The sequence below is a fragment of the Quercus robur genome, chromosome 3 (assembly GCF_932294415.1).
Source record: "Quercus robur chromosome 3, dhQueRobu3.1, whole genome shotgun sequence".
Classification (NCBI taxonomy): Eukaryota; Viridiplantae; Streptophyta; class Magnoliopsida; order Fagales; family Fagaceae; genus Quercus; species Quercus robur.
Genome location: NC_065536.1, coordinates 28,647,134 through 28,669,447, shown reverse-complemented (window position 1 = coordinate 28,669,447; position 22,314 = coordinate 28,647,134). Strand labels below are relative to the sequence as shown.

Below are 22,314 nucleotides of genomic sequence, written 5' to 3'. Positions count from 1 at the left end.
GATGATGATGATGAACAAACCAGTACTAGAAATTAATCATTTGATAACACCAAAATTTGATTTTTATCGTTTGGAGGAGTAATTTTTCCAGATCTTTTACACTGGCCCCACAAACCATTTAGTTTAGAAACCAAAGAATAAGGTAAAAAAATTGATTGTTATCGTTTGGAGGAGTAATTGAATTGTTCACCAAAGAATAAGGTAAAAAACTATATGCCATGAGAGGAGATAACGTTATCTTTGGTTAATTTATAAGTGAGACTACCAAATAAGATGTTGAAGTTTGCCTCTTTTGAATGTTATACTTCCAGAGTGGACATGTTGCATTCATCTAATCCCTCCTAGGCTTGGCCTTGCTTGATTGTAGGCTTTTCCTTTTCTAATCCATTTTTTACTCCTTTTGCGAGTAGGTTAGCACTTCTACCATACCATTCTGTTACTCCTACCATGCTATTATTTGACTCGTGTTTGCTGGGTCTCTTTTGGACTTGCTATATGTTTTCCCTTTGCTTAATTCTAGTGGCCCGATATTATCATTAGGTTAGTATTCATGCTATTCTGGCCTTCCTTGGCCCGTCTCATCGCTTCCAAGTTTCCTTGGGCATCCTCAACCCATTTCATTTCCTTGGGTATCCTCGACCTATTCCAATTCTTCCTTCCCATAGGCTTTTGCTAATTCTTTTGGCATTTCCCGGCCCAAATTACCATATCCTTTACTTTTGGGGTTTATGGGCTTTTCCACAAACCCCTTACTCACTTAATTCATTACTTTGAACCTCTTTGGCCCATCCTTGTTTGCTTTCTATTTTTATAATGCCCATGGGTTTATTACTTCTTTCTCTAGGTTCCTTTGGGCTCACTTGCTTTCTTTGAGATCCTTTTGTTATTTCTTAGGCCTATGATCCATTATTCCTACTATTCAAGTTTAATAGTTTTTCTTCTCAATTTACTAACTCTTTCCCTCCTATATTGTTGGGTCTCCTTGCCAAAGTGGACATCAACAGAGATAAAGCCATCAATCTCCTTCTATATCTTTTTATCAATATAAAATTTGAAAATCTATCCGTTGAATTATATATAATTTATGTTCTTAACATGCATGTCAAAATTTTTTGAAATTGGATGTTATTTACTAATTGATTAATAAACTTATTTTTTTATACATAATTTTATATCACAAAAACTTGAAATTTAAACATTTGATTGATGACATAATTATTAATCTTTTATCTTTTTATAATTTTGCAAGTATGAAGGATATAATAATAATATGTAATGTAACAAACAGATTTTCAAAATTCACATTTAATAAAAAGATACCGACAAAGTTTGAAAGGTTGATAGGTCAAAATAAAATAAAATAAAATATTTTGGGATCCAACTTAATTCAAAATAAGGGTGTCGTGAAAATAATCCAATTCAACTAAAAAAAATTGTAGAGGAAATTTTATTTTGGGTTCGAGTTCCTACAATCTCTACTAGTGAGTAGATTGGTGCGTATCTCCCTCAGTGTTGCTCAGGGCGCATAAGGAGTTGCCTCCATTCCCCTCAGCTATCTTATTTACCAAAAAAAAAAAAAAATATGTGACATTTCATTTCGTAATGTCCCTCAAGGGTCTCAACTTTCTCGTTAAAAAATACGAGTCGGGTTGAGTTGAGCCGGACCGTCCAATCCGGTTGTTTTAAAAAGTAGCTTTATTTGCCCGCCACTCGCCAGTGAATAATAAACCCTCCCCAAAACCCTATTATTTTCGATCCCTCACAGCACTACTCGCTCCCTTTTTCTCTCTCAATTTGAATTTCGCTCTTCAATTCAATATTTTCCCTCTTCTGAAACTCCATTCATGCTCTCAATTTCAAAACCCTAGAAAAATTTTCAGTACTCCGAGAACGATTTCTTCGACTCCTACTTCTGCTTCGATTCTAGGGTTTCGGACGACGAGATGGCGCGTGAAGAAGAGATTGTCATGCGCGATGTCACCAATGCCGGTCTCGTCGTCAGCGACCGCATTGGCCGAGAAGTTGCGTCGCAGCTCGACCTTGAAGAAGCCCTAGAAGCTTCCAGATACGCCAGCCACCCTTATACAACTCATCCCAGAGAGGTTATTTAATTTCAATTATAATTTTTTTTTTTTTACTTGTTTAGAAGTTTGAATTCTATGAATGAATTTTTGTATTGTGTTATTGGAATATTAGCTGGACTAGAAGCTTTTTGGGTTGGTATAGTAAAAACAGGACACTTCAATTAGGGAAGTAATATAGAGTATGGCTTCGGATATAATAAAAATGGTGGAAAAGAATAATTTTGGCCGACCATGACTAATCTATTGAGGATCCTTACCCGGGCCCAAAAATTAGACACTTAAGGTTGGGTTGTTGGTGGTATTTTATTAGTGAAGTATTTATTTAGGATCCATACCCGGCCCCAAAAATTAGGACTAGTTCTTCGTTTTTATGTGTCCCTCACCAATTCAGTTGGTGAAAGTAGCTTTTACATGTTTTGGTGGAATGGGTTTCATTCAGTGGAGGTGCCCTGCAGGGGGGGGGGGGGGGTGTTATCAATAGAAAGAATTATGTTGTTGAAGTTTTTTAATTTGCAACAAAAAGGAGATTATACTATAGGATCAATGCAATGTAGTAGTTTGATGTTTTTGGAGGTCATTTTGGGAGAGAAAATGCTTGTGTTAAACTTTATTTAAAGACTTCCTAAATTGGGTTGATTATCTTTGACAGAATTGTGAGCTGTCATTTCTCTTATAATGCTTTTCTCATATGGTTGTTTGTGATTAATGTAGTTTTGGAGCTAATTTGTTTGGTTGTTAGTTCATGTGTATTTATTCTTATTGTCCATTTTGATTATTTAGGGTTGACAAGAAATATGTTTACAGTTAACCAAAAAAAAAAAGATAAATATGTTTGTGTGCTACTCATTTTTTTAGCGATTCATGATGATTAAATCAAACTTGCTCTTGCTTCATTTTAAAATACCTACAAAGAGTAGCCTTAAAGGTTAAAAGACGAAATGTTCTAGAAAATTTAAAGAACTAATTAAGACTGAGACAAAAAGCATCAACACAAAACTTGCCTTGAATTCCCTTATGGTTTGTCTGCATGGAACAATTTGAGGGGAAAAAAAATTGGATTTCAGTTTTTTGAATAAATAACCTCAATAGGTGGGTTCCAGTTAGTTTAACTGGTAAAATCTCTAATGACTGTATAAGAGATCTGGGGTTCAATCCTCTCCTATACCAAAAATTGATTGATGTTTTGGTTTGATGATAAAGAGCTATTATCAGGAGCAGACGCCATAGGTTGAAATTCTCTAAAAAAAAAACCTCAATAGACTGTAAAGAAGGCTCCCCCCCCCCCCCCCTCCCTTTTTTTTTTCTTTTTCTAATGATAGAATTGAGGAGATAGATTAATGCATTGGTCATAAAGAGTGAGTTGATCCAAGTTGAGGGAATTATAAAAAGGTAGAGGAAGACCAAAATAACATTAGTAGAAGTATTTTAAAATGACTTATCACTTAAGGAAGTAAAGAGAATATGACTTTAGATAGAATAGAATGGAAGAAAAGAATACATGTGGTTGACCCTAACTAATATGTTGATAATCCATAGCCGACCCCAAAATTTTGGGATTAAGGCTTGTTGTTGTTGTTGTTTCTATTGATAGAATTCATGGATGGATTTAAGCTTTCTTAATATGAGAACTTGAAATGATTAGGTATATGTTCTCAAAGCTCAATTATATTGTATTGTTAAATTTTATATTAAGAAATTTATTTTAGCAATTGTTATCCACATCCCATGATTTTAAATCCTCAAAAGTTCAAATGCAGCCTTAAATATCTGCACAAATCAATAATTTTATCTGAGTTTTTACCTTTATTTAAAAAAAAAGAAAGGAAAAAAAAAGATTTTAGCCATCTACTTTGTACTTGCTGTTAGTGGATGGGCCATAAAGAACAGGCATGTATGTGGTGTATTGGTAGTTTTAAGTATCATTTATTTTCAGCAAAAATACAAAGTAAACTCTTTTTGTCAATTGTCATGTTCATTGTTTAAGTTTCATTTTTTTTTCATTTTAGTGTGCGTTTGGATTGTGTTGGGGATGAAAATTTTTTGTGTTTTCCTGAAAAAATGGTGGGTCTCACGGTACTATTCATGCATTTTTTGGTACTGTTTATGGCCCTACTGTACTTTTTGATACTATTCATAGGCCCCATTGTACTATTTCAACTAACTTTTATCTTTATCTACAGTACTTTCAGTAATAAGTTTTCAGTTTCAGCAAAATAAGCGATATCCAAACACACCTTTAGTTTTTGAAGTACACATTTGTTGCCACTATTAATCCTTTTGTCCAAAATTGTTGTTAACCATTAAAATATACTATATTTTTAAAAACTAGAAAACTATCTTTGTGTGAATCAAAATGAAATTGTATCTGTAATATGTTCTACATATCTCCTCATTTCCCAAAGCTTTCAACATAATCCATGAAGCATGCTGGAAGTGGCCCAAACACAACCACCATCAGGGAGGTCGTTGGCTTGTTGCCACTGAGAATGGAGCCTCCGACTTAACTGATGCAAGAAATCTCTGCCGATGCTTGAGAAGGGACTCCACTTGACTCTCCGTTAACTCTGCCTCTCTGCAGCCGCCTTTATGGCAAAGACGTAGAGAATCTTTCTTATATTTCTCTCTATGTCTCTAGGTATCTTTATTATTTTAGCCCAAGTTCTAAGTGTGAAATTGCACAGTGCAATTATACAAGAATATGGCTATACTTATATTATAGAAAGTTGAAAAACTGCTTGGGCTAGTGGAGGATGGGGTTGATGTGGAGCATAAGTGGGATTGGAAAAACTGGTGGTTTCATAAAAAAAACATAGCCAATTTTGATTGGGTAGAAGTACCATATGACAGTTGACAGTGTTTTACTAGATTGTCACTCACTCTCTTTCTCTCTCTATAGATCCATCATTATGTGTATGTGGATTGAGGTCATATGTATTGGCAATGGGGGCCACTGCTTTTATACAAAAGAATACAAATAATTTTAAATAATTTTTAGTTGATGTTTTTCTTTTCATTAAAAAATTATTATTATTATTATTATTTTTTAAAATTTTAGTTTTAAAATTGAAACTTAGATTTTATATTTTATCCTTTATTTTATATTTTTTTCTCTTAAAGGATATATTATATTCTTTCTTAAAAAATTAAAAAACTATGATGCTAATAAGGCTAATATGCTCGATTGGAGGCATGATGTGCCATTACAGAAAAGGCATGTTGGCAGTTGGGGCAGCTGTATTGGAGCACATTCCTCCTCTGCCCAGAATTTGAATGTATAGCCAATTTATATGTAGGTAAGCTGTGATTTTAAGTAATTTTACTTAGTTGACATAGACAGTGTCTTTTGACTTGTTTTTTTTTAAAAAAAAACTATAGTAGAAATACTAAGTGAAATATTAATGTTACGATGTTCATGCTTGATATGATTCCAAAACCTGCTTGGATGTTTGAACATTTTCTACTCTTGTAGGGTTCTCAAAAATAATTATTCTTGCAATGTTGTTCCTGCCATCAGAAATTAAATTGTCATCATTATTTTGCCTAATATTATTTGATACTCTGGGTATGTGGAAGTAATACAATAGGTAACTTATGGGAAAGGGTGTTGTGTTGAGACTAGTCTGTGTGGGGCAGGATGGATAAGAATAATGCTTCTCAGCACTGACCTCGTCTAAGGTCATATTAACACATTTTCTGGCAAGAAGTTAAATGTTTTCCCCCTTTTTAATATGCAGACAAACTCACACATACATACTTTTTTTTTTTTTGAAGGTCTCAGTATTTGTTTGAAATCTTAATGTATTCCAATCAATTACTGTGTAAGGTTGAGGAGTATTAAATGACTTTCCTCTTTTTGGCAAGATGTGCCAAGAAAAACTTTAGCTGCCCATTTATATGCCAATAATTTTAACCTCAAAATATGAGGATATGGTTTGTGATCTCATTGATTGGAGTAGAATAATTTTTGAGTGTTGGCATTATTGTCAGCATGCAATTGTATTCATTTATTCCTCATGCTTGTTTGCTTGCTCTTTATATTCACAATTTGACATTTAGAGGGTAAAGTACACCTCCGTAGGTATCTCGGATTGTTGGAAATTAATTTCTTACTCTCATCTCCATTTCATTCTAATGTTGGATAAATTCATTGCAGTGGCCTCCTTTGGTTGAGGTGGTGGATACTTGGGAATTGCCTCCCGTACTTATTGAAAGATATAATGCAGCTGGTGGGGAAGGAACTGCTTTATGTGGAATATTTCCCGAGATACGAAGGGCATGGGCCTCAGTAGATAATTCTTTGTTTCTTTGGCGGTTTGACAAGTGGTGAGTGTTTCTTGTTTTTTGATGAAAAATTCATAATTTAATATATTTTTTGAGCTCCCATTCCATGGATATGATGATTATCTGCAACGAGTAATTTGTGGAATACCAAACCTACCAAACTAATTGGCAGGCTGGATATGAAAGTTATTTTAAGAGCACATAACATGGTAGATGACATCTTCTCTGATGGTATTTACTATTCTAAATAGTGCTGTAAAACTAATGAGCTACTTGCAAGTGCCTTAGTCAAAGGCCTGGCTTGTTGTTGAGCCAAACGAGCCAAGCCTAAGCCTTATCCATATGCTTGATTGGTCAAATGAGCCAAACTGGAATATCATATTGCACAACTTGTGAGCTCACAGCCCCAGCTCGTGAACGGTAGCATGTGTGAATAGGGTGATGCCTAGGCATTTATGGATAGATAATGGATTTCTCAAGTTTCTCATTTTCAAGCAATGTGGGACTTAAACATGACAATTTAACATCTTAAAAAATCTAGATGTATTTTTCAATGTATGTATATGTTTGTGAAAGAATATGTTTTAATGCTATATTGCTATGTTTGAATTATTAGTACTGACTTTGGTACTCTAAGAACTCTTGTATGACATTTACAGTGGCTGGCTGCCTAGACTACTAAAAAAGACGTTAATCAGGCTGGTAACCTGTCAAAACCTATAATTGCTAAGTTCATTACAAATGTGAGAACTTAATTATGACAGTTCTTCATTCCATGAGAGTAACATCTTGCTGTATCACAAATCGTATATGTTGAGCATAGGATGAGCTCTGGTCAATGGTCTTTGAAGGGAGGTGAGATGAAGACATGGCCATCCAGTCTTGGGAACATCACCTGAAGGTGATCTGTCCAAATTTTAATGTATAATAGGTGGCACTTGTTACATAGATGAAAAGAAACTGGAATTTTGATGTCGAATTGATATTCACTGTTGGGAATTAAGATTTTCAATTATCAGTGACATGTTAATTTAGAACATTGATTTTGTCCTGTCTGAGCCTAGGTTTGACCTCTTGAGTTTGGCTTGGACAAAGGTTCTGATATTATTCTTTTTGCTTGGATTTGAGTTGTCCAAGCCTTTTTTACATATTTGAAATTGGACATTAATGAAATATTTTTGTGAACATATCTACTATTATGTGTGTATGTATTTTTTAAATGGGACACCTACCTATCAAAAAAATATTATTTAAGTGGGTCATACCCTGGAAAAGATTGGTACCATCTTGTTAGTTTCATTTGTCTATATACTTGGCCCTCCATTTTTATTGTCTTTTTTTAAGTTCTTCAGTCGCCTTCTTATACTCTCGTAAAACTTGTTGATCCTTTCAGTTCCCTCCTCACTCCCTTTCCTTTTTTTATTTTTATTTTTTTATAATTGATTTAGCCTTGAGCCTGTTAAACTGCTAAGGATACATCAAACATGCCTGTGATGGTTATGAGAGAATGATACATTGTATACTATTATTGAGAATCATTAAACATTTTAAATCAGAGTTCTGTTGTAATCAATTTTTGAAATATAATTCAACTGTTTTCTACTATTTTCTAACGTTCTCTCTTGTTTAGGGATGGTCAATGTCCTGAATACTGTGGGGAGGAACAAGCTATATGTGCTGTCGGTCTTGCCAAATCTAAACCTGGTGTTTTTGTTGAAGCTATCCAATATCTTTTAATTTTAGCAACACCTGTTGAGGTAGTTACAGTTTCTCATCTCTTTTTGTATCCATCCTCCCAATAATTTAAATTCCAAACGTGGAAAGCCTTCTTGAGTTACGCTTGTAGTTATGTGCTTGCTTGTAATTGACTAGCTTTCTATGATATTGAGATGCTTTTGTTGTGCCAGTCACAATAATAGCTCCTGGGAGTTGATTTCATATCATACCATTTCCTATTTTCTTTTCCTGCAAAGATTTCTTTCTTTTTTGAGTGTATGTTTGCTGAACAACTGACCAAAGAAAAAAAGAGATTGATTAAAGAAAGATCCATATGAATTTTTTTTTTAACTTCGAACTCTATTCTTAGAAGAACTACTCCATATCTTTTATATATATATATATATATATATATATATATATATATTTATATATATATATTTTTTATTTATGTTAATGTCTAGAAGTTAAAATTTCTTGATGCCTAACTATTATTTTATCTCACAAAATATTTACCATGCTTCCTTTCATCTTTTGAGGATTATTTTCTTTTCCAAGATTTGAATTGACCTATTGCAAGCCTACCTTGTTCCTTTACAACCTCAATGTAATATATTCTTCCAATGAGCTTTAGCTCAACTTGCACTTCTCCTTGGAAGAATGAGATTGATGGTGTGGTTTCGGGTTCATTGCCCATGGGATGTGTGTGTAACTTACCAATCATAAAAAGAGAAAAAATTGTCCTAATACTTCTTTTCTAGGTTGACTACTTTCTTTTTCTTAACAGTCTCTACTTGTTATTAGTTAATTCTTGTAGGAGTATGTTGCTCTAGAGGGGGTGATGGTACAGATCCATTCGCAGAGGTTTCATTACAGCCTTTGCCAGAGTACACAATACCATCTGATGGAGTCACCATGACTTGTATTACATGTACTGATAAGGGTCGTATTTTCCTGGCTGGGCGTGATGGCCACATTTATGAGTTGCATTACACAACTGGTTCAGGCTGGCAAAAGCGTTGCCGTAAAGTCTGCCTTACTGCTGGTTTAGGAAGTGTCATTTCAAGGTATGTTCTGTATTTAATGCTTTATAATTGTAGATGGTCATGGTCCCTTGTCATTGTTCCTGATGATTCTAAGTGTCTAGAAACATACAATTTATTGACTCGATCCAGTGTTGAAATTTGAAATTTTCTTTGCAAATGCTCTATATTAACATAAACACACCTTGGTTTTCAGATGGGTTGTGCCAAATGTATTTAAGTTTGGAGCTGTTGACCCCATTGTCGAAATGGTTTTTGATAATGAAAGAGAAATTTTATATGCACGTACTGAAGAGATGAAACTTCAGGTTTTTGTTGTGGGGCCAAATGGTGATGGTCCACTCAAGAAAGTTACAGAAGAAAAGAATCTGATCAATCAGAGGGATGCACATTATGGAGGTAGACAATCAACTGGACCGAGGGCTGCAAATCGGGTGACAAAACCATCAATTGTCTGCATTTCACCTCTATCTGTGCTGGAATCAAAGTGGCTACACCTTGTTGCTGTTTTGTCTGATGGAAGAAGGATGTACCTTTCCACTTCTTCATCTAGTGGAAACTTGGGTGGATTTAATTCAAACCATCATAAACCTAGCTGTTTGAAAGTTGTGACAACCAGGCCTTCTCCACCTTTGGGGGTCAGCAGTGGACTTGCTTTTGGATCTCTTGCAGGTAGGTCTCAGAACGAGGATCTCTCACTGAAGGTTGAGACATCATATTATTCTGCTGGAACTTTTCTCCTTTCTGATTCGTCACCAGCTACCACGTCTTCTCTTCTCATTGTGAGCAGAGATTCAAGCACACAATCATCTCTATCAGGTAGTCTAGGGACAAGTACAAGGAGTTCTCGTGCATTACGGGAATCTGTATCTTCTCTACCAGTTGAAGGCCGCATGCTTTTTGTGGCAGATGTCTTACCCTTGCCAGATACTGCCGCTACTGTGCAGTCTATATATTCAGAACTTGAATTTGGAGGTTTTGGGAACTCAGAGGAGTCTTGTGAAAAAGCATCTGGAAAACTTTGGGCCAGAGGTGACCTTTCAACTCAACATATATTGCCAAGGAGGAGAATTATCATTTTCAGTACCATGGGCATGATGGAATTAGTTTTCAATAGGCCTGTGGACATTTTAAGGAGGTTGTTAGAGTCCAACTCACCAAGGTCAATTCTAGAAGATTTCTTCAATCGTTTTGGAGCTGGCGAGGCAGCTGCAATGTGTTTAATGCTTGCTGCAAGGATAGTCCATTCTGAAAACCTTATCAGCAATGTTGTTTCTGAGAAGGCAGCTGAAGCTTTTGAGGATCCAAGAGTTGTTGGAATGCCACAACTTGAAGGTAGTAGTGCATTGTCAAACACTAGAACGGCTGCTGGGGGGTTTAGCATGGGTCAGGTTGTTCAGGAGGCTGAGCCTGTGTTTTCAGGTGCACATGAAGGGCTCTGCTTGTGCTCATCAAGGCTGCTTTTTCCTCTCTGGGAACTTCCTGTCATGGTTGTAAAAGGTGGTTTAGGTTCGACTGATGCTTTTTCTGAAAATGGGGTAGTCGTATGCAGACTTTCTGTCGGGGCTATGCAAGTCGTAGAGAGCAAGATTCGCTCTTTAGAGAAGTTTCTAAGGTCTAGAAGGAACCAGAGGAGGGGGCTTTATGGCTGTGTAGCTGGTTTAGGAGACTTGACTGGCTCTATTCTTTATGGAACTGGTTCCGAATTAGGTGCTGATGACCGGAGTATGGTGAGAAACTTGTTTGGTTCTTATTCACGAAATGTTGATTCTAGTGGAGGTGGGACTACTAATAAAAGACAAAGATTACCGTATAATCCTGCAGAATTGGCTGCCATGGAGGTAGGTTAAAATTGCTAATGCAGGCATGGATGTCTAAACTTGTCATCTCATTTTCTGACTCTTTGGTTTGTTTTGCTACAGGTGAGGGCAATGGAATGTATTAGGCAGTTGCTTCTTAGATCTGGTGAAGCCCTGTTCTTACTCCAACTTCTCTCTCAGCATCATGTGACACGCTTAGTTCAGGGATTTGATGCAAATCTACGTCAGGCATTAGTTCAATTGACATTCCATCAATTTGTTTGCTCTGAGGAGGGTGACCGCCTTGCCACGAGGCTTATATCTGCTCTAATGGAGGTAACGCAAGTTCATATCAAACCTGTGAGGAAGGTCCACTTAAACAAGTTCTAATGTTAATTGACATCATCTTTTTAGATATGTTTAGTGTCTAATTTTGGTTTTTATATGACATTTCTATCTTCAAATTTGAATCATCCTTCTTAATTTGTCACCATTCATTGCTCCAGTATTATACTGGTCCTGATGGCAGGGGGACAGTAGATGATATTAGTGCAAAATTAAGGGAAGGTTGTCCAAGCTATTACAAGGAGCCTGATTATAAGTTTTTCTTAGCTGTGGAATGTCTTGAGAGAGCAGCTATAACTCCAGATGCTGAGGAAAAAGAGAATCTTGCCAGAGAGGCCTTCAATTACTTAAGTAAAGTTCCAGAGTCTGCTGATCTACGAACTGTCTGCAAACGGTTTGAGGATTTAAGGTCAGTTGATTATTCAAGCTGAGAGCTAAGCCAGAGTTCTTTGATTGCTTAAGTTCTAATTAGATTATGTAAACAACCTAATATTTAGAGGGGGCTTTGCAGATTTTATGAAGCTGTAGTCCGCTTACCTTTGCAGAAGGCACAGGCTCTTGACCCTGCAGGTGATGCTTACAATGAGCAAATTGATGCAGCTACTCGAGAACATGCTCTTGCTCAGCGTGAACAGTGCTATGAGATAATTATCAGTGCTTTGCGTTCTCTGAAAGGTGATACTTCACAAAGGGAATTTGGATCTCCTGTTAGGCCTGCTACTGCTACATCATTCCTTGATCAGTCCTCTCGGAAGAAATATATTTGCCAGATTGTTCAACTTGGTGTTCAATCACCTGACAGAATCTTTCACGAGTACTTGTATCGAGCTATGATTGATTTGGGCCTTGAAAATGAGTTGTTGGAGTATGGAGGTCCTGATTTGGTCCCTTTTCTGCAAAGCGCTGGTCGTGAACCTATACAAGAGGTCTTAATTTTTTATTTTTTATTTTTTTGCGTGCATGTTTTGTTTGTTTTGGATCTGATCTAAAAGTACTGGTTGTTGCTGATTATCTTATATATGTTTTATAATTTTGATTGCATATGCATTTTGCAATCAGGTTAGTTTTTCTCTGAAGTTTTCAGTATGTACAACAGCATCTTTTGGGGAGCTATTTTCATGTTTCTATCATCTGTCTGGTAGGTTCGAGCTGTTTCTGCTGTGACGTCAGCGACTTCTTTTATGGGTCAATCAGGAGCACCTATCCCATCTAACCGAGCCAAGTATTTTGATCTTTTGGCACGATATTATGTCTTGAAGCGGCAGCATGTGCTTGCAGCTCATATATTGGGAAGATTGGCTGAGAGGCGCTCAACCGATTCAGGGGATGTTCTTACTCTAGAACAGAGGTTGGCAACTTCACTTCATTCTTTTCTATTACCAAGCTTTTGACCTTGTGTTTGATAGAAAAATGTTGCTTCGTTTAATTTTGCAAATTATTTGGGTTAAATCATTTTGGGATCAACCCATAATTTAACGGACCTTTGGCTTTAGTTTACCAGAGACAGAATGCATCTATTTAACCATTCTAAAGAAAGCATATTCAGGTGCCGATAGGTCTAGCTAAAATGGATCTGTTCTTTCTGGTCTTCTTTTTATTTCCTATTTTTCAAACATGTTGTGCATCACAATCCCATGTAACTAGCTGTTGTAGCTTCCTTGGTTTGTTCAATAATCTAGAAACACAAATTATAAAAGCTTTGGTCAATGCCAAATATCCTTTCAAAACTTCCATTTCCTAGGACAGAATAGCTAAGTTAAACAAAACTGTCCCAACTCTCACAGTAAATCCTTTCTACAAAACTCATCCCTTGGTCCCCCACTTGTCATACCATATAATGAATCCTTGTGTAGCAACAACACTTGGATAGTATAATAGTTTTTTTAATAGATCAATTATACTCTGCAATGTTGATAATTGCCGGTTGCTTATTATATTAATTGGGGTTGGGCCGCTTCAACAGACATTATTTAAAGCTTAGTTGGCTTTTGTCCACTTGTACTCAGCCCAATATATGCAGATAAACAAAAAAGTTCATGAGTGGCTATCTGACAAGTTCTTACATTTTGTCAACCTCAGGTGTCGGTACCTTAGCAATGCAGTTCTACAGGCAAAGAATGCAAGTAATAGTAACGGTCTGGTAGGTTCTACTCAAGCTTCTCTTGACAGTGGAATGCTAGATCTGCTTGAAGGGAAGCTTGCTGTTCTTCGGTTTCAGATAAAGATCAAAGAGGAATTGGAGGCTATAGCTTCTAGGTTAGAAGCTTCGCCAGGTGCATCTGAGTCTATGCAAAATGATCCCCCTGAAAACGATTTGACTGCTGATGCCAGTATTGCTAATGCTGTGCGTGAAAAGGCTAAAGAGCTATCTTTAGAATTAAAGAGCATAACTCAACTGTATAATGAATATGCTGTTCCGTTTGAGCTCTGGGAGGTACTCTCTTTTTTGGCTTAAATCAGCTATTGAATTATCAATTGACATTATCTATGCCAAACCTATAAATTCTTTATATTCCTCAATAATTAGCATAATGGAATATTGTTTTCTCAGGTTCTAAGTCTTGCAAAATAACTATTAAAAACATATCTGTGCTGTATTGTACTGTATAAGTAGATAATAATGAGCCAACCTTCTTTTTGTTTGTGTGTGTGTGTTTTATTTATTTTTTTAACTAATAACATATTTAAATTCCCTCACCTTTTTATATTTACAGTCTCAGTTGCACTCTCTTCTGATATTCTGCTAGGCGTTTCATACTTATTTATACATATAATGCAATTTTTTCCATATGGTTCATAGTTATAATATATAATTTACTACTATCTTCAAAGTACTTGCATCTATTTCTCTCCTAGTACTCTCATGATCGCTCTTTTCCTTTATGTTTCATCTTTATCATATCAATATCAGAGCCATCTCATTAGGATTAGTAAAAGATCACCAACCTGCCCTGCTACTATCCCACGTGGGTTTTCCTGCCCTGAAGAGGAGACAGGTCGGGGACGGGACAACCCATGATCTGACCCATGGATAACCTGGCAATTGGTTTTGATTGTTGGGGTCAGTTGCCCATAGGTTTAACTGTTTAGAGGCGAGTCCAAAGGGCTCTTCTTTAGAAAGGCTCCCTACATTTAAAAACCTGGGCATTGTATTGTAAATGCACACTGTTGTATAATAACAAAATTAATTGTTACTATATCTTGATTATGTTTTACAATTCTCTGTTTCATTACAATTTTTTTCTTGCTTTCCTTTTCTGCTTTCAGATATGTCTGGAAATGCTATACTTTGCAAACTACTCAGGTGATGCTGATAGTAGCATTGTAAGAGAAACCTGGGCTAGACTAATTGATCAAGCTCTTTCAACGGGTGGAATTGCTGAAGCGTGTTCTGTACTAAAAAGAGTTGGTTCACACATTTATCCTGGAGATGGAGCTGTTTTATCTTTGGACACTCTCTGTCTTCACCTTGAGAAGGCTGCACTGGTATATTTTTTTACATATCTTTTGGCAGCTTCATCTAATTAATGCTTACTGCAAACAATAGTATATATATATATATATGTTCTTTATTTTGGTAGCATGCTGTGGAAATATTTAACTTTTGCCTTTATGTCTCATCCTAACTTCTCTTGATCAACTTTATATCCTTTGGCAGGAGAGATCAGAATCAGGGGTTGAATCTGTTGGAGACGAAGATGTTCCAAGAGCTCTTCTTGCTGCTTGCAAGGGTGCAACAGAACCTGTGTTGAACACTTACGACCAACTGTTATCAAATGGGGCTATTTTGCCATCTCCAAAGCTCAAGTTACGCCTTCTCCGATCAGTGCTAGTGGTGCTTCGTGAGTGGGCAATGTCTGTATTTGCACAGAGAATTGGTACAAGTGCCACTGGAGCTTCTTTAATATTAGGTGGAACATTCTCACTGGAACAAACAGCTATCATTAACCAAGGAGTTAGAGATAAGATCACAAGTGCAGCTAACAGGTAAACTTCTTGTTATTTTTCCTTTTCCTCTTCATGAATATATTGATTTTTCTTTTCAAGTTGTGACTGAGTTCTTATTATTATCTAGGGAATCATTTAGCTGGCTTGCCTGCATTCCTAGTTGAGGCCTCAATTGACCTTAAATTTTCATGCCACAATTTGAAATTGAAAAAGTTGCTCTACGTTCTCAAAATTTTCAAACTAAGTTCAGCTTGCACTTTTTGTCTGATTACCTATTAGATAATTGTAAAATTCTTCCCATTGCTGATGGCATTTCTTTTATTCGTACTGTGTTGATATTCTATTCCTTATATGATGGAGCTATTTAATTACTGTGGGTAAACTATAAAATATATTTATCCAGAATGATTAATTGGTGTGGGTGAGCTATTAAATTCCAGTCATAGTATGACTGGAAAAGCATTGACTTTGCATGTGGATGCCATTTTTCTGTTCCCAGTTACTTATGTTCATTAGACTCATATCCTTTAAATACTTGTTAAAGTAATTCCAAGAAATATGCTTATCATTCTAATTCTTTTGCCAAGGCCGTATATTTTCAACAGAATTGTGTTGGTGTGCAGCATCCCTTTTTGATATGTTTAGTAGGTTTATTTATGAAACTAATAGAATGATTACAGCTAAATTTTGCTGTCATGTCAGCCCCAAATTTTTTCACGTTGGTGAACGAGTTTTTTGATATTATGACTGGCTAAGCTGTATTATTTGTGCTGAGCAGAATAGTTATACAATTTAGAATGAAAATTTATGGCAATGAAGGTAGATGTATGGGCTTTAAAGTAGAAAACTTTAGAGGATGATTTATGTTAAGTTTTCTAATTTGTCATATTTAGTCATATTTTTTCTTAATTGTTCTTGGGAGGGATATTAGGAGTTCTGAATGTGGACCAGGTTGGGTACACTTTGATTGTGCAATGTGATACAGATGGAAATCATAGTTATGGTTTCATTTCAACATTTAGTTTTGGTCTCACTGGATTTGGAATGGCAGGTATATGACTGAGGTCAGGAGGTTGGCCCTTCCGCAGAGTCAGACTGAGGCTGTTTACCGAGGTTTTCGAGAACTAGAAGAATCACTAATAAGTCCTTTTTCTTTTGATCGGTTTTGATTGTTCTTTGTACCTTATTGTATCAATGTTCTCTTGTTACATATTCCTTTTATTTTAATAAAAAAGTGATAAATTTTTCATATTTGGTGTGACAATGTTATATTGTACTTGGCACTTGATTATGCAATTCTGAAAATGATAATTTAAATAGGGAAGAAGAAGAAGAAGAAGAAGAAGCAGCTAGAGATAATATGCTCGGTCTTGCCTTTGCCAAGTGGTTTGTTATAGAAAGAAGGCCTTGGGCACACTTTTATCCTTATATATATATATATATATATATATGGGTAAACTACATATTTGGTCCTTATCCTTTATACCATATTTTAATTTAGTCCCTAATCTTTCAATTGTGTCAATTTGGTCCCTAATCTTTTAATATTGTGTCAATTTAGTCCATGTCGTTATATCTTGGATGAAAATTGCTGACATGATAAATGGCCAAAATAAAATTTTAGTTTATTCTCATATCAACGGAAGCTAATTTTTTATTTTGACTATTATACACATCATCAATTTTCATCCAAAAGATAATGGTAGGGACTAAATTGACATGGTATTGAAAGGTTAAGGACCAAATTGACACAATTGAAAGGTTAGGGACCAAAAACGTAGTTTACCCTATATATATATATATATATATATATATTTATATATATCAATTGGAGAGAGAGAGAGAGAGAGTAAAGTTATTGTGTAGTAGATGCCTGATTGGAATGGATTTCTTAAAAAACTGTTTTTAAACTCTTTTTGAGATAAAGAATTAAAAACTATATCTTGTTTTCAAGATTTAAAAAAAAAAAAGAAAAAAAAGAAAAAAAAAAAGGTTTATAGAGTACCAAAAACCTGTTAGGAGTAACGACAATTGAAAAGAGTATTTTACAACATGAAAATAGGCATTATATTTTTTGAGAAGAAAAATAGACAGTATTTGAATGGAGTATTTTGTGCTAAAAAAAAGAAAAAGAAATCCTGTATGGTAACCCTTCAGTTGGCGTAACGAATCCTTGGTCTCGTGGGAAGACTTGTAGTTGGGGGGCATCTTGAGGCAATGGACATCCCATGACTTTTGTACTAAATATTCAACCACCGTCGATGTCGATGTCGATGTCGATGCTTTCCCATATCTAGAATGTGGAGGATTTGGATTCCTCCTCCGTACAGTTTCATGTGGGACTCTCTTTTTTGAGTTTTGACTTTGTTTAATTAATGTTATCCATTTGGCTCTCAACTTTTCATCTTCTTGTCTCGTTAATGGGGAATTATTAAGCTTCTCTTTGATTGTTAGGTCCCGGGTTGTTAGGACTTAGGTAGGAGGAGGGGTCATTTGTAGTAGAAGGAGCCTTTTGCCTAATAAGGTCTTAATTTTGTTACACTATTTGTAGTATATAATATTATTATAAGTCAATTCTCTCACTTGTTGCTTGTTGCCCAATCATCACAACGTGTGGATTCTTGTTTTGAATGTTGTGGGTGCCTTGTGCAGTAGTGGCATCAGGAGTGAATTAGAATCATATTATATTCATATTATACACACACGGCACCAACTAATGATATAGGTGATTGGTTGTAGCCTTGACCAGTAGTGTGATGTTGTGCCCCCAGTGCTCCAGTGCCAAATTTCTCTCTCTTTAATTTTTAATGAAATTATAAGTTTTTCCAAGTACTGTTTCCCTCTTTCCCTCGAGTGCTTTTCCTTTTATTGATAGTTTGTTGCCAAAGATGGAATCATAGTGATAAATGATTTTTAATGGCTCATAACCATCAACAATTAATTCGGATGTTGTGCATTACTGGCTTCAGGCATGTTCATCACTTGGGCATTGATGATCAGACCAGTTCGTTTATTTGGCTTGTAGTTGTGGCCAGTGGTTCAGGTAATGGAAGGTCCCACATGCTTTGCACAGATTTTCCTTTACTGAAGAAGGTGTCAATCCTAGTGATCGAGCAAAATAAATCTACATCTGCTCAGCACATCCATGCCACAACCCATTCACTTATTTTCATTTATATAGTATAATTTTATAATAATTAGAGTATTGTAATAGGCTTAATGTAAGATATGATAAGTGATAATGCAAGAAATCAGTGAGCTGGTTGTCCAAACCAAGGAGCTCCAAAAGTCTAGTAAGGAAGAAAATGCTCTTAGAGTGTACTGGCGTGATGCCAACCAAAGGCTTTGTGATAATGAAGTCAAAATCTCATTAAAAATCTCCAAGAAGGAGGTTTGGTGTTTATATAGGAGTTTGGAGTAGGTTGCGTTTTCATGATTTTTACCACCTTCCTTATGGGTGAGGCATGTGAAGTTAATGGAGTTGGATACTCGAAGAACATTCGCATATTTAGTGTTCGTGGATTGGTGGGAGGATCTTCAGGAGTGATGCTCAAGCTTAATCTAACTTGCGTGATTAGAGGGTGAATGTTTCAAAGATTCAAATGGTAGAGTCCTATTTGGACGAGTATACGGACAGAAAGACCTGAACGAGTAGCTTTAAGTGTGGACGACACACTGTGAACGAGTGACCTATTTTTCTCCTTATCAATAAGTGTTTTCTTTTAAGAAAATGTCATATGATTATGAAAAATGCCATTTTTTTTTGCACTTAAATATACCATAAGAAATTCAGCCAAAAAAAAAAAAGCACTATAAGAATTATTTGGATTCGAGTTACTTCAAGATATGAGTATTTCTTATTCTAATTACCACCCCAATTTATTGTGATTTAATCACAAAACCATTCAAATCTCTTATAAGTTATAACAATGTATTTTATGAGTGAACAAAACTGTCGTGCGAATGATTGTCATTTTTTAGTTTTTACACCATTATCTTCTTCAATGCACCTTTTTTTTATTTATTATTTTTTATGAATGAAAAATGGGTCTTGTTACATCATCCTGCTTCCTTTAAATAATTTGTTGATATCTTCACCAAAGCATAATTCTCGGGTTACCTTCACTGATTGATTTCCAAACTCAAGTTAGACTTTAATCTAGCATCCTGAATTTGAAAGAATGTTAGAATACTTTTTATTTTTATTTTTATTTTTATAAGTAATGTTAGAATACTTGGATAACAATAGAGATACTGTGGATCATGGTTTTATTTATTTATTTATTTATACTGCTATGGGATATTGTGATTTTAAAATACCATATGCGGTAGTATTTTATCATGTTTATACGTACTGTGATATTATGGATTTTGTTAATTTTTATATTTGATGGGAAGTGATATTAGGGATTTTATTTAATTGAAATTATGTTTCCCTAGTTTGTGTTGAATTTTATAGTAAATATGTATTAAGTTAAGAGTTTCAATTGTGACTAATCATTTTAAAATATAGGTAAAGGTAATTAGCGTTTCTTATACATCATGACATATACATTATTTATAGTTTTTTAAAACCTTGAGTTCAAATATATTATTTTATTTTTTACTATCGCTGTTTCTTGATCAATCTTATCAATGAGATTTTTTTTGACTGAAAAAAAAGGTGTTTAAAATCAGATGAGATGTTCCTATGTGTTGGGTGGAAGCATAAAGTCTGGGATATAGCATTTAGCATGACATGGAAGGGCAAAAGCAAAGTTGGAAATTTTGGGATTTTTTTTTATACAAGATAAAAATTCTACTCTAACCTAATTTAAGTGTATATGTGTATGAAGCTCCCTCCTGGAGACTTGAACCCTGACCATTGCTTCCCACACCCCACACCCCACATCCCATAAGTACTTATACTTATGAAGTGACTATCGCACCAAGAGAATTTTGAGATTTAACCTATTACCTTTCGGATATTTTTTTTAAAGCTTTATTAGGAGGCTTATCCTATACTCTTAATGCTCATTGCTCTATTTGCTAACGCTTACCCTTTATGTCTTATCTATAGACTTTAGTGACTGTCCAAACTTTTTTTTTTTTGAAGCCGACTGTCCAAACTTTTGAATCAAGACAAGTGATACAGAATGTAGTTTTTATTCTTTAAGCACTTCCTTTTATATGGATGTAATGGGTCCCATAATTGATAATTGTCATTTGAGAGTTTTGACTCCTAGTCCTGGCCAAGGAATTTAATATCATCATGACACAAATCTTTCGGTAATTACTGTTTCCCATAAAAGAAAGTGTGAATTGACTTTTCTCAAACCAAACAGCATAGAATTGGAAAAGAAATTGTAATTTTCCTTATTACAATTTCTTTCACTAAACAATTTAATAACAATTGGAAATGGGAAAAAAGAAGGTGATGTTGTGAAGTAAAGAAATAGCAAGATTTTACTCAAAAGAAAAAAAGAAAAAGAAATAGCAAGATAAGATTTCAAAAAAAATCTAGAAATGAGATAATATAATGGTCATCCACACCACATTATAGATTCTTGGATATCTATATATCTCCATATTACAATTGAACTTGCATATTTATAGTGGTTTGAAGAGTTTTTGATAGTGAAACTAAGCTATATGATGGGCAAGAGAGGGTACCAAACTTGATTGGCAAGAGAGGGTGGCAATCTGGATTGGTTTTGAGAAGTGGCACTACACGCGGAAAAATGCCACACACTTATATTCATAACAATCCCTTTTGATGACCACTTACTAAGAATATCTCTTGTTAAACTTTGCTGAGAAAAATCTTAGTGGAAAAATTTTTAGTACAATGTTCTTGTGAAGTGTTTGATAATTGCATTCTTTGAACTTTGGAGTGCTTTAGGAATTTGGACTGCCTCGTTAAGACCTTGTAAAGGAGAATCTTTCAAGAAAAAAAACCTTAGGACACATTTAGTATACTAAACGAAAATTATATTAGGAATAGTAATCTTTATTACTAAGAATATAAAATATTATGATAGAATAACTATTACTATTCATAAATTTGGTTGTTACATATAGAAAGCTCGTAAAAGATTATGTATAAAGAAAATTTATATTTTTGAAAATATATTAATTTTATAACTTATTATATGCACAAAGGATTACAAAAATATATTAATTTTAAGACTTATTATATGCACAAAGGATTACATCAATTTTAAAGAGGAATTGCCATTCTTCAATTTAACGAATAATTATTCATTTGTAATAAATAATTCATGTAATAAAGATGCAACCAAATAACCAAATAACTAAATTACTATTACACATGAATAACTATTCTATTACATGAGCTATTACACTATACCAAACATACTCTTAGTGAAAGGAGAAAGGATTTAATCAACACATCCTTCATAATATGTGCTCACCTTCACAAGTTCATAGGGCTTAACTAATTAGAGGGTACAACCTAGTGAGGTAAATCTAAATTTAGCCTAGCTAGCACATCATAGTAAACAATGATAAGGTCACTACTAATGTGTTTTTTGTTTTTTTCCCCAAAAAAGCGAGATCTTACAATCCACTATACCATTGACCTCCCATAATCCTATATAGGATCCCAACTTTTACAACCTTGATTGCAATACTTCCAAGTTCAACAAATTATAAATTCTTGTTAAGCTATATATGATATATGTAACTCTACGTTCCCGACAGCCCGACTTATCTGTTCTAAGAGATGGATAACCAAACAACCCTAGCCATTAAGCAATGCAAAAATAAGTGAGCATTTGTCTCTTCCTCCTTTTGACAAAAGGAGCACTTCCCTTTGTATTAAGGGTGGCAAAGTAAGCCCGAATCCATTTGCTCACCTAAACCCACCCACTCTAATTAAACCCAAACCCACCCAATTATTAATTGGGTTAAATGGGCATCAACCCAATTAAACCCAATGATTATTGGGTTTTAAATAAAAACTCATTGAACCCCATTTAACCTAAAAACAATATACCCAAATTCAACCCAGCCTTTCCCATAAAAAATAAAATAAAATAAAATAAAAAACCTGCCTATTTCAGTGTTTCTCTTCAAACCTAGCCATCATCTTCTTCT

General features: G+C 35.0%; 1 protein-coding gene across 2 annotated transcripts; it reads left to right on the top strand.

The window, feature by feature from the left end:
* Positions 1-1,588: 1,588 nt before the first annotated feature.
* LOC126717712 (nuclear pore complex protein NUP155) lies at positions 1,589-16,465 on the top strand. 2 transcript variants are annotated; one of them, XM_050419563.1, is made up of 13 exons: positions 1,589-2,102; positions 6,238-6,407; positions 7,996-8,122; positions 8,886-9,148; positions 9,321-10,965; positions 11,047-11,259; positions 11,430-11,677; positions 11,780-12,194; positions 12,411-12,616; positions 13,348-13,702; positions 14,536-14,754; positions 14,927-15,255; positions 16,268-16,465. In XM_050419563.1, exons 1-13 carry the CDS (start codon positions 1,944-1,946, stop codon positions 16,383-16,385), a joined length of 4,467 nt encoding a protein of 1,488 aa, XP_050275520.1. In that variant the 5' UTR covers positions 1,589-1,943; the 3' UTR covers positions 16,386-16,465. The 2 variants fall into 2 exon arrangements, with proteins under 2 accessions (XP_050275520.1, XP_050275521.1); XM_050419564.1 differs by lacking the exons at positions 1,589-2,102; positions 6,238-6,407 and adding an exon at positions 7,183-7,266.
* The last annotated feature ends 5,849 nt before the right edge of the window (positions 16,466-22,314 follow it).

Excerpts from the sequence above, each read along its gene's own strand:
- LOC126717712 (XM_050419563.1), top strand. The coding sequence starts at position 1,944 with ATGGCGCGTGAAGAAGAGATTGTCATGCGCGATGTCACCAATGCCGGT. Across the intron at positions 8,123-8,885 it reads TTTTAGCAACACCTGTTGAG|TTAATTCTTGTAGGAGTATG; the intron begins GTAGTTACAGTT and ends ACTTGTTATTAG. Across the intron at positions 9,149-9,320 it reads TTAGGAAGTGTCATTTCAAG|ATGGGTTGTGCCAAATGTAT; the intron begins GTATGTTCTGTA and ends CTTGGTTTTCAG.